Below are 11,107 nucleotides of genomic sequence, written 5' to 3' on the forward strand. Positions count from 1 at the left end.
GGCCGAGCCCGCCCTGACTGCCACAGTGTGCGGGAGGACGGGCCGGGGCTGTGTCCAGCAGGGACGGGCTAGCCGGTGAGTCCCAGACCCCGTCACCAGCCAGGAGGCCTGGGCGAGCCTGCACTCTCCCCACAGACGTGCTCAGCATCTGGCCGTCTGCCCCTTGGACCTGACCTGGCTTCTAACCACCCTCCGTCGCTCCAGCCTCATGCTCAGAGCTGCTGGGCCTGGCCGGACGCCCTCCCCCAGAACTCCGTGTGGCTGGCTCCCGTGCCTCATGTGGTCCAGCCCAGGTGGGCCCTTCCTGAGAGGCCACCCTGAGCACCAGAGCGAAGCCGTGGCCTGTCCGCCCAGCACCCCAAGGTGCTTCTCTGGCCAGGTCCCTGCTGTGAGGTTGGAGGCTGCTGGGGTGCTGAGACCCGGTGAGGCACTCTTGCCTGCGAGGCGGGGGCCGCGTGGCCTGCTGGTGCCCCGCTGGCCTGGTGCAGAGGCCGGGAGGCATCTCAGACCCTGCATGGGGCTTCTTCTGTCTTGTGTGCGGGCGTGTCCACGTGTGGGTGTGGAGTGTCCGACAGGATGGAGAAATGGAGGAGAAGGGATGGCGGTGCGACCTCACCTCACCAGGGGCTATTTCTCCCCCTCCCCCTCTCTATCTCTCTGGAACGCACATGCATCCTCTGGAAATTAAAATTAAAACAAAAACAAACCAAAAAAAGACTCAAAGAGAAAGAGAGAGGTGATACAGGCCCTGGGCTGGGTCTTCGTTTTCCTTCAATCTGCCATAAGGCTTGTGACCGCCAGAGAGAGGACGTGGCCACGCCGCGGTCCCTCCACCTCCTCTTCTCACGGTGCCTCGGGCACACACGCACACACGCCGGCCCAGGTCCACACCAGAACTGCACGGCCAGCCACGTCGAGTCCAGCTCTCAACCGTGCTGCGCTGGCCCCAGGGCCTGGCCAAACGAACCACGGGAGAGACGTTCTGGGGACCGTGGCCAGCGTGCACGCGGAGGGCACGGAGGGACATTGGGAGCCCTCACCACTCTGCCAGGCGCCAGGGCGGTGTCCTGCAGGAAGTCGCCTTCATTCCTGGGGTCCGGCAAAGTGCCCAGCGGGAACGTGCCCAAGGTCTCTGTTCACTCTGGCCCACGGCAGCAGGCCCGTGAGGCAGCACAGCCAGGCAGGAGCGCGCACACCCAGGGGCCCCCCAGCCGCTGCTGTCTGTCTATCTTCGTGGTTGCCAGAGACAGAGGCGGGTACCAAGAGGGGCGGAGCGCTGTCAAAATGCGTGCTCGCGTTGTCCTCCTCCTCCACGGGCACCCGTACGCACCGGGCACGTTTCAAAGCACCAGGGCTGGGCCTTGAATGCCAATTGGCCATGTGGGATCCAGCTGCCTTAACCACCATTCCACCTGAGCAGCTCCGCTCCTTGTTTCTTTTCAGAGCGTGTGTGCTCTCACCAAGAAAAGGGCAGAGGGAGCGGGAGCGGGAGCGGGCACAGCCCCGATGGGGCATGGTCACGCTGTGATCCCCTCTCCTCCTGTTCCCCATCCTGTCTGGATCTAGGGCACACACACACAGAGGGAGAGAGAGACAGGCTGACCCTGTGTTTGGTAAGCCGCCGAGGCCGGGACTCAAACCATGTCAGCCTTGTGGGACTGGCTCCTGATGCACGGCCTTGACCACAGCCCCACGTGGCTGGCCCTGTGCATTTGCCTCAGCGTCTGTTTTCATTTTCCCTTCAGGTTTCGGGAAGCCGCCCAGCCCCTGCTCTGGCCAACGCGGAGAGCACGGCCCCGCCGCCTCTTCACTTTGCTTCCTGCCCTGATGCCTGGGCCGGAGCGCCCCGCCCGCCGCCATGCTGGCGGGGTTGTGCCAGCTGTCGGGCCACACAGCTGCGTATGACCTGCCCACCCGTGACCGGGGCCCTGGGGCTGACCAGGAGCTTGGCCGTTGGGAACAGGCTGCACTGAGGGTCCCCTCTTGGTGGGGCTGCGCCATGGTAGCGCACTTGGGGTTTGCAGGGGTGGCCGTCCCGGAATCCCAGGCCCCCACGGCCACTTGGAGAACGCACAACCCACTGACCTGGCCTCCTCTGCCGTGAAGGGCAGGCGCTGAGTGGAGGAGTCGGGGGCCGGGAGGGCCAGCCACAGGACGGACTGTGCCCCACCAACACGTGTGGTGGCTGCTGTGGAGTCCTGCAGCGTGCTGGGCAGCACCGGCTGATGGCAGCGCAAGGTCCGGACCCGGTGGCTTAGAAGCCGTGCCAGTGCACGTGGGTGCCCCACATCCCACAGGGATGGAGAAGGGATTACACGTGGCCACCCCCCGGGGCAACTTCTTGCTCTCCCTCTCTCTGTCTCTCTCTGGCAAGAGCACCGCCCTGTGGCAAAAACCTAAAATATAAAACAAAATGAAGTAAACCCAGAGCCGGTGAGACGGCGTGATGCACGTGGACGGCTGCGGCTCGAGTCCCAGACCCAGAGGCCTGAACAACACGCTGGGAGCGTGTGCGTGCTAGGCAGGCCAAGAGGAGGACGGGGAGAAGGGACTGTGGTGTGGCCGCCCCTCGGGGTGGTTCCTACTCCCCTCTCAGTCTCTGTGAGCGCATATGCTCTAGAGCAAGTTAAAAATTCACGGAGAACAAAGGAGCTCCTTTCGGTGCAGTTTGCGAGAGGTTTTCGAGACACACATGGCCACTGAGGAGCCTCGGCACGCCTGCTTGTCCAGCCACCCGCCGAGCGGAGACTCAGCCCGGCACGGACAGTGGCCGTGGCAGAGGCTGCGCGACCCACCCGGCTGGAGGGAGTGCGCGAGTCAGGCGTAAGCTGGGCAGCCCGGCAGGGACCACTTGGACGACAGCTGCCCGCCAGGTCGGGGAGGACACTCAGACACCAAGAGGATTTGGGCGACACACGGTGAGTCCACGGCAGAAAGGGGGCCGAAGCCCTGCGAGCCGCCGAGCAGAGCCTGGGAGGAGGGGGTGGGCCTGGGGGCCAGATGGCACCTGCAGCCCCCAGGGCCTTCCTGGGCCGAGGCAACCCTGGCCCATGCCCACCAGGCAGATCCCCCGCTGACAGTCCCAAGCTGAGCTCCCAACCCTGGCTGCGCAGCGCAGGCCCCTGGGGCTGCTGGTTCACGGCCGGTCACTGGCCTGCGTCCTTGCTGACCCTCACACCTCACCCCCGGCCTTCCCCACATGGACCTGGGCCCCTGTCCGAGCTTGCGAAATCGGTCACACAGATGCCACCATGTCACCTCCTTTCCTGTGGTGGCCTCAGCCTGGCCTCGGGGATGGCAGCATGTCAGAATGGACACCAGCTGCCCGGTCCCCGCGGCCCAACGCTCTGGCCTCTGCCGCGGGGAGGGAAACCAGGCCGGGCTGCTCTGGCCTCAGCCGGGGAGTCCTGCGGGGTTACGCTATCATAGCCACAGGCCCGTCCCGGCTGGGGAGGGAGCCCCGTCATTCCCAGGGTGTCCCACGGCCGATGGCTGCGAGGTCCGTGCCCATCCTGGGAAATCCACCTCAGACCCCACACGGAAACCCCAAACCCTGCTCCTTCCAGCTGTCACTGGCCCCCTTGGCTCCGCCTCTGTTGGCCCAGACATCGGGCACCAGTGGTCCCAAGTGCCTGCGGCCCAAGCCACCTCCTCCCCGGAATGTCCCGGCCTGTCCCAGTGGGTCTCTGCACACGCTCCCCGGCCCCTCTTCCATCTGTTCTCAGTCTAGCAGCCGGAGGGACCCTGTGAGAAATGGCACCGTGCCAGGTCCCTCTGCTCAGCCTCCATGGCGCCCGCGGCCCTCAGAGCAAGCAGAGTCCTCGCTCCCCAGAGCACCAGGAGCTCCTGCCCCAGGGCCTCCACGCACACGGGGGTCCTTTGGGTCGGGGTCCAGGTCCCCTCTCCTAGCCTTCTCTGGCCTGCTCCCGACGGCCCCAGGGCTCCTCACGCAGCGACCTGGCTGTCATGTTTCTCCCAGGTGCAGCCACCCCGCCTTCAGGGTCTTCCTCCCCCTGCACGCGAGGTGTTACAGACTCTGCGACGAGGGCTTGGCCTGTTGCTTGCAGGCTGCGGCCCCAGCACCTAGAGCAGCCCTAGCGTATCCAGGTTTGCTGCCGGGCATGCAGATGGCACTGCCTTCCTTTTGGGCCACCAGTCTCATGGCTGAGGGAAGCTGCCACCATCCCACCGTGCTGCCTAGAACCCACAGGAGGTGGCCTGGCTGAGCCCGGTGGCCTCCAGCAAAGGGGAGAGAGACAGAGACAGAGATGAAACAGAGATAGCCAGGGTGGGGGAACGAGGCCACTGCAGCCGCACAAGCCCCCGGCCTCAGCCCACATCCAAACTGAGACGATGTAAGTTGGGGGCCGGCTGTCCCCCGCCCCAGGCTCCAGGAGTGTCCACGCAGTGCCCTCGGGCCCTCTGCCGGCACAGGGCAGCCCGGAGGTGCTACTCTCGGCTCAGCCCGGAGAGCTCAGTCACCCGGCTGTCTGTCCCCTCCTGGTCTCCGGCCACTCTCTGGCCCCTTGGATCCATTTCCCTCCTGCCAGCATGTTGCAGGGGATCCGTGTCTGGGAGCCACATGGTGTGGCCTGGCCTGGCGTGCTGGTGGCTGCGGCCCCTCCGTGGTGCACTCGGGGAGCCCGGCCCTCAGCATCCTGGGTGGCCCCTCATGGGCTCTTGAGAGGGCCTGGAGAGCGGAGGGCGGGTCCCTCGGTCCCTCTGTGGCCGTGGTCACACTTGGCCCTGCACACACGCTCCCCGCCTGTATGAACGGGCGTTCACTCCCGACTTGCCCCACGTGAGGTGTGGAGGGGGGTCACAGGGGCAGTGAGGTGGGGGGCTCAGGGCCCCAGGATGGCACCCTGCTGGGGCAGAAGTGGCCGCGGCCCTCGCCCTCCTGGCAGAGCGAGGACGCAGAAGTGGCAGTGAGGCCTGAGGATGGCCCTCCACAACCCGGCCCCGCTGGGGCGCCCCCTCTCAGGCTTCCAGGCTCCAGAACTACAGAGGTGGGCGTCGCTGTGTAAGTCCCCTGGGGGATGCCGTTACAACCGCCCAGTCAACACTGGGCCTCAGTTTCCCCCCATAGGTGAGAGCTGGCGGGTCGGGTGTGACCCCGAGGTCACGGACAGACTTGCTCGCGGCATCCACCCTGTGTGCACGGGGACATGTGTGTTTGCCACCAGCGGGGTCACGCTGAGGTCGGCGGCACCCTGCCGGCTAGGCAAGTAGTCCCAACCCCACCCGGGGTTCCAGCCTCTGCAGAGACCTGCCCCGGAGCCCCCTGGAGCTGCCCAGGCCTCCAGAGGCCGACTCCTTTGGCCATGCCGGGCTCTGGGCTCAGGTGTGGCTGAGACCCAGCCGTGAGTCGCTCCGGGAAGCCCCGGGGCCACTGCCCCCCCGCCTGTGCCCTGCACGTGTGCTGGGGTCACGGCTCAAGGGGAAGCTGAGGGCGGACTCTGCACAGCTCCTGGCAAAGTGCCCAGCCTGGGCAGCTGCCACTCCGTCCGGTGCGCTGGGGAGGCAGCCTCCGCTCCGGCCTGCTCGCTGCCCAGCTCCCCCTCCCGGCTACGCCCCTGCTGTGCCAGGTACTTTGGGCCTCTGCGGCCCAGGAAGGGTTCTCTTTGGAGCGGGGGCACCCTCGTCAGGGGGGCACCCCCAGGGACACATGCTGGCCAGAGAAAGGGGCAACAGGAGACCCACACCCGTCCCAGGCCTGTTGGGTGGGGGCACCACCCAGCCCAGCTAGAGAGAGGGGCGGCGGCGAAGCTGTGAGACCTCGCCACGGCTCCCCCTGCACTCCTGGTGGGGCACCTGGTGCATGCCTGGTGTCCGAGGCCAGGACAGCCCGACAGCCGCCGGGCATGTGGGCATCGACCACAGCTGCGGACGGCGAGGACCCCGTGCTGCCCGAGGACGGCAGGTTCTTCCCCTGCTCTGGGCCTCAACCCTCCATCTGGGAGGGGACAAAGACACTGGGAACGCAGACCCGAGGGCGGGACAGTGAGGCCTCTGGACCCGGAGGACGCGGCCACCCACAGTGCTCTGGGCCCGGTGTGCGGGAGGGTGTCAGGAGCCAGGCGAGCCTTACAAAGCAGGGCAGGTCGTGTTGGCCAGAGATGCAGCACGCAGGGAGGTGGCCATGGGCCTCCCACTGAGGACGCAGGGGCACACGGTGGGGCAGGGAGGGCGAAGGGCCCTGGTCAGGGCTGGCACCCTGTGCTGCCATCGCTCGAGCCCAGTCACTGGCCACAACCCCCCCGCCCCCGCGCCCCCCCCCCCCCAGCCACAGGAGGCCCGGCAGCAGCAGCCACGTGGGGGCCTGCGGCGGTCCCAGGGCCCCTGGGGGCGGGGCGGCCTGGGAGGTGCTGGGGCAGACCTCGTAGCCGTCCTCCGCGCGGCTCTGGCCATGCTGCCCTGGCTGCGCCTGGGCCCCGTCCCCGCCCGCTGCCTCGGTGCCGTCGGCCTGCAGGTCCCCACAGACCAGCCAGTCCCGGGCCGTGGACTGCGGGTACCCAGGTGCCGCCTCCAGTTGGCCGTCTAGCACCTTCCAGTATTCCCGGCCTCGGAAGAAGTAGGAGGCCCCTGGGGAGAGGAGAGGGTGGCGGCTGAGCACCCTGCCCTGCTGCGGGGCTGCAGCAGCTACGGGGCGGGCGGGCTGTGCCAGGGCCAGCAGGGAGCGGGCACGCTCAGGCACCCACACGCTGGGGCGGTCCCCCTGGCTGTCCTCAGTGCTGGGATGTCCCGAGCGAGCCGCAGAGGGCACTTCCTGTGCTGGGGCGAGCCCTGTGTGGCGGGGCTGGGCACATGGGGACACAGGGCCCGGCCCAACTCAGGAAGCTCCAGGGAGGGCCCCTGGGTGAGCCTGGGCAGTGCGTGGGGCGACGGGCACCGGGGCAGCCCCAGGAAGGGCCCTGGGCACGGGGGGCTCCAAGCCCTGGAGCCGGGAGGGGTGAGCGCGGTGGGCGGGGACGGCCAGCGCTCACCATCGGACCAGCGCATGGCATCGTCCAAGGTGCTGGGGAGGCCCCTCCACAGGGGGCTCCGGGCGGGGTAGCCGGGGTCCATGCGCTGCGTGTGGTCGTTGTAGCGCCAGTGCAGCTGGCCTTTAAAGAAATAAGTCCTGTCATTGTGGGCCCAGGAGAAGGCGGCGTCCACACCGCCCGGCGGGAGGCTGAAGTCAGAGATGGGCCGCGGGTAGCCCTCCTCCACGTTATTGTCCTTGAACACCCAGTATCTGTCTCCTGGGGACGAGAGAAACGGTCGTGGGCGAGGGCAGGGCTCTGGCCCTCGTCCTCCCCGAGCCCTCCTGCCAGGGGCGGTGGAGGGCTGTGCTCGCCCAGGGGAGGTGAGTCTCGTGGGTGCCGGCGGAGCCCCTGGCCCTGTGATGGCCATCGCCACGCAGACCTGCCTGTCACTGTCCTGCCTCACTGGCTGCCGGCCAGAGGCTGAACAAAACGCCACCTTCCATGACGCAGGCCTCTCCGAGGGCCACCAGCGCCAGCCGGCCCTGGGGTGTGGTCGAGGTCACGAAGTGACAGACACGTGCTCCGGACCACGCCCTCGGGACGGCCACTGGAGGAGGAGGGCGCACCCTGTACGCGTGGGGGGGGGGGACAGAAACCGGCGGCCGCTGTGGGCGATGATGCCACCCCTCCTGGGTGTCAGCTGACGGAACCAAAACAGGGTCCCAGAGACGTCCGCACATCTGGCTCTGAGCAGCGTCGCTCCCAAGAAGCAGACGCCATGTCCACCGAGGGCCGGACGGGCAGGCCAGAGGGGCTGGAGTGTCCAGCCATAGAGAGGACGGAAGGCCATTGCACGTGCAGAGGGAGGGCCGCTGGCTGGGCTGGCTCTGCACACCTCCTTCCGGGTCCCTGCGGGCGGACCCGACACCCAGAAGAGCAGGGCCTGGGCCAGGCGGGCTGCGGAACCGGGAGAGCCCCTTTGAGGGCAGGGCCAGCGCTGCTCGTGTGACAGGGACGAGCGGGGCCATGCATGGAGCGGCTTCCATGGTGACCGCTGTCATGTTCCCACGACAGTGAGCAGAAGGCCCGGGCAGCAGGGGTGGGGAGGCCACACGCCAGGGTCCTGGCTCACTGCAGGGTCGGGAGAGGGGCCGCGGGGGAGGCCGCCGGACCCCCGCTCTGTCTGATGGAATTAGCCCAGCGTGGCCGCTCTGCAGGGGGAAGCCAGAAACACACCAAGCCCACGCGTGAGTGCCCTGGGTCCAGCAGGCCAGAGGACTAGAGGCAGGGGACTGTGGGTGGCGTCCTGCTGCGGGTGCTCAGGGGCCACTGTGTAAAGGACCCCAGGGCGGGGCTGGCAGGTGGCGTGGTGGTTAAGGGCCCTGGACTCCCACATAGCTGACTGCAGTTCAAGTCCCGAGCCTAGAGGCTTTCCTTCTCTCTCTCTCTCTCTCTCTCACACACACACACACACACCCTGTCCCCCTCTGATCAAATTAAATTAAATAACTAAATTAAATAATTATTAAATGATCAGTCTTGAAGGCTTTAAGAAAAAGGAATCCAGGGCAAGGAACAATGCCCACCCACCGCTTCGAGGGGGCAGGACGGCGGTGGCTAAGTGGGCTAAGGAGGTGGCACGTCTGCCAACAGCCCAGGCAGCTGGGCAGGCGAGGATGACGCTCCTGCCGGCAGGCCGGCCAGCCCATGCCCGTGGGCTCTCTGCTCTCCCGGCAGGGCCCTGGAGTTAGGCGAGGGTGGGGGTGGCCCCTGGACGGCGGGAGACCTGCAGGGGCACTTGTCGGAGACCGAGGGGAGGTCACCGTAGTGGTGCCTCTTAATCGTGGGAGACAGAGATGAACACCCTATCACGGCGGGCCTGGCCCGGGGAATGGCAGCGGGTCCCACGCGGCTGCCTTGTGGTCTGGACCCGGCAGCTTAGAAACACGCAGGGCCCGTGCGCGCCCAGAGCCCCCAGAGGAGGGGGATGGAGAGGGGTGCAGTGCCCCGCCCCACAGGAGGCCCCGGCTCCTCTCTCCGTCTCTCCCTCTGTCTCTGGCTCTCTCTGGTGAGTGCAGGTGCCCTGTGGCACATTAAAAAGAAAAATTTCCATTAAAAAGGGAACATGTCCACACGAGCCCGTGGGCAGCCTCCTGGGCCACACTTGTCCCTTGGCCTGTGCCTCCTGAAAGAAGCGGCCACCCCCAGAGCTGGCTAGTGGCCGGAGGCTGTGGTGTCACCTCAGGGCCCAGGCGAGGTGGCAGCACGGGGGTATGTCTGTCCTCAGACGCAGGGCCCTCCCACGTCAGACGGCAGCCAGCACGCTGCGACCAGGAGCGTGGAAGTCGGGACTTCGCAGCTGCCACTGGTTGGGATGCGGTGGTACCGGGGGAAGGACAAGGGCGGGACACACGGGCACAGCAGGTGGCCAGTGAGGTGGAGGCAGGGATGGGACACCCCATGCCTTGGTGTCAGCTTCTGTGTCCAGAGGGAGGCCCAGCACTGCCATCTCCAGCCATGTGTGTGGCCTCGCCCCAGTCAGGGCTTCGGCCTCTCCAGCCTCCTGTTCTGACTCCCCCAGAGCCACAGCCACGGGGGAGCAGGAGCGAGAGCGCTCTCACGGTGGCCAGGAGGCAGCCAGGAGGACCTGGAGGGCCCTGGTCCAACCTGGGCTTTGTCCACACACACCTCCCTGAGGGCCCCTGACCCCATCTCACACCCCAGCTAACTTCCTCGCTCAGCAGGCGTCTGCTGTGCTCCCGGGAGGCCCCGGTCCCATCCATACCGTCCATACCGCAGTGCCGACCACAGTGGGGAGTGGCACTGTCACCCGCAGGGCACGGAGGAACCAGCTGGCCAGCCTCCCGGTGGATGCAAGGTCCACGCAGTCGGAGGCCCACCCACCTTTGAAGAAGACGATCTTGTGGTCACTGGTGCGCTCATAGACGGCGTCCACACCGTCCAGGTGCAGGGGCAGGCCCCGCCAGAAGCGGTGCACCTGGGCCGGCCGCAGGGACAGCAGGTGCCGGTCCCGGGTCAGCCGCCAGAAGTACTTGCCTGGGAGCACAGAGGGGCTGCAGGGGCGGCTGGCAGAATGGGCACCGCCCGCCAGCCCGCCCGTTACCTTTGAAGAAGAAGGCCTCCCCGCGGATCTGGGCCACCGCGTCGAAGTGAGCGCTGCACCTGTGCGGCTCATCCTTCCTGGGCCTGGGGGCGCAGAGAGGTGCTAGGAGGCAGCGCCCAGAGTGGGGGCGGGGACCTGACTCCATGAAACCGTGGGGAGCCCGCCACGCCTGGGGCCCTGCAAGGCCCACCAGGAGCGGGGAGAGGGCCAGTGGACACGGAGTGTCCGTGCTGTCCCAGGTCGGGGTTGTGGATGCACTGACCCAGAGTGGGTGGGCAGGGCCACAGTGGCCACAGGGAGCTGGTGTGGCCCACGTACTGAGACAGAGCGCCCTCGCCCGGACCCGCTCCAGAACTGTGCCCTCCAGGAAGGCCCCCTGCATAAGGACGAGTGGGCAGGGAGCCTGACCGCCTGTGAGGGGCCTTGGAAAGAGGGGACAGCGTGTCCGCACCATGCATGGAGACGGCCTGCGTGTCGTACAGAGGCGGGTCTCAGGGCAGGAGGGGCCGAGACGCCACGCCCTGGGCTGAGCACACGCAGACGCCTGCTGCCCAGAGGGGCGGGTGGTGGCAGGGGTGGCCACCACACAGGCACTGTGCCATGGCGGGCCTGTCCACACAGCAGCAGCTCAGAACCAGCACGGTCCCTCCCGGCCACAGCGGATGCTCCAGGGACAGTCGGCGAGCAGGGTGGAAACCACCCAGTGAACAAGGCAGGGGCAAACCGGCCGAGCCAAGCCCAGAAGTGCAAGGCGTGCACAGGTGAGGGCCAGGCACTAGTGCGGTGTGGGTGCGGGGCAGAGGCTGGCACTGGCCTGGGCCGTGGGCTGCGGCGACGCTGGGCTCAGGGCCGTCTGGGAGTCTGGTGCCTGTCTGGGCGCAGCCCTAGGCCCAGGCCGCAGGCGTGCACACAGACCACCCAGCAGGTCCAGCCCAGATAGTCAGGAGTGACCAGCCTTCCCAGCCCTGTCTGCCTCCGGGGACCCTGGCTCGTCCCGCGGCTGGTGTGGCAGCAC

At 67.4% G+C, this 11,107-nt stretch overlaps 1 protein-coding gene across 1 annotated transcript in view; it reads right to left on the minus strand.

Moving 5' to 3' along the window:
• Positions 1–5,435: 5,435 nt before the first annotated feature.
• The window catches only part of MMP17 (matrix metallopeptidase 17), a gene marked incomplete in the record, with an annotated part of 10,231 nt that continues 4,559 nt past the window's right edge, over positions 5,436–11,107 (minus strand). The window contains 5 exon segments of the mRNA XM_014587387.1: positions 5,436–5,671; positions 6,217–6,585; positions 6,987–7,244; positions 9,873–10,025; positions 10,093–10,175. Coding sequence (XP_014442873.1) covers positions 5,436–5,671; positions 6,217–6,585; positions 6,987–7,244; positions 9,873–10,025; positions 10,093–10,175 — 1,099 coding nt within the window.

Source organism: Tupaia chinensis, unplaced genomic scaffold (genome assembly GCF_000334495.1).
Source record: "Tupaia chinensis unplaced genomic scaffold, TupChi_1.0 Scaffold000211_1, whole genome shotgun sequence".
In the NCBI taxonomy this organism is placed as follows: domain Eukaryota; kingdom Metazoa; phylum Chordata; class Mammalia; order Scandentia; family Tupaiidae; genus Tupaia; species Tupaia belangeri.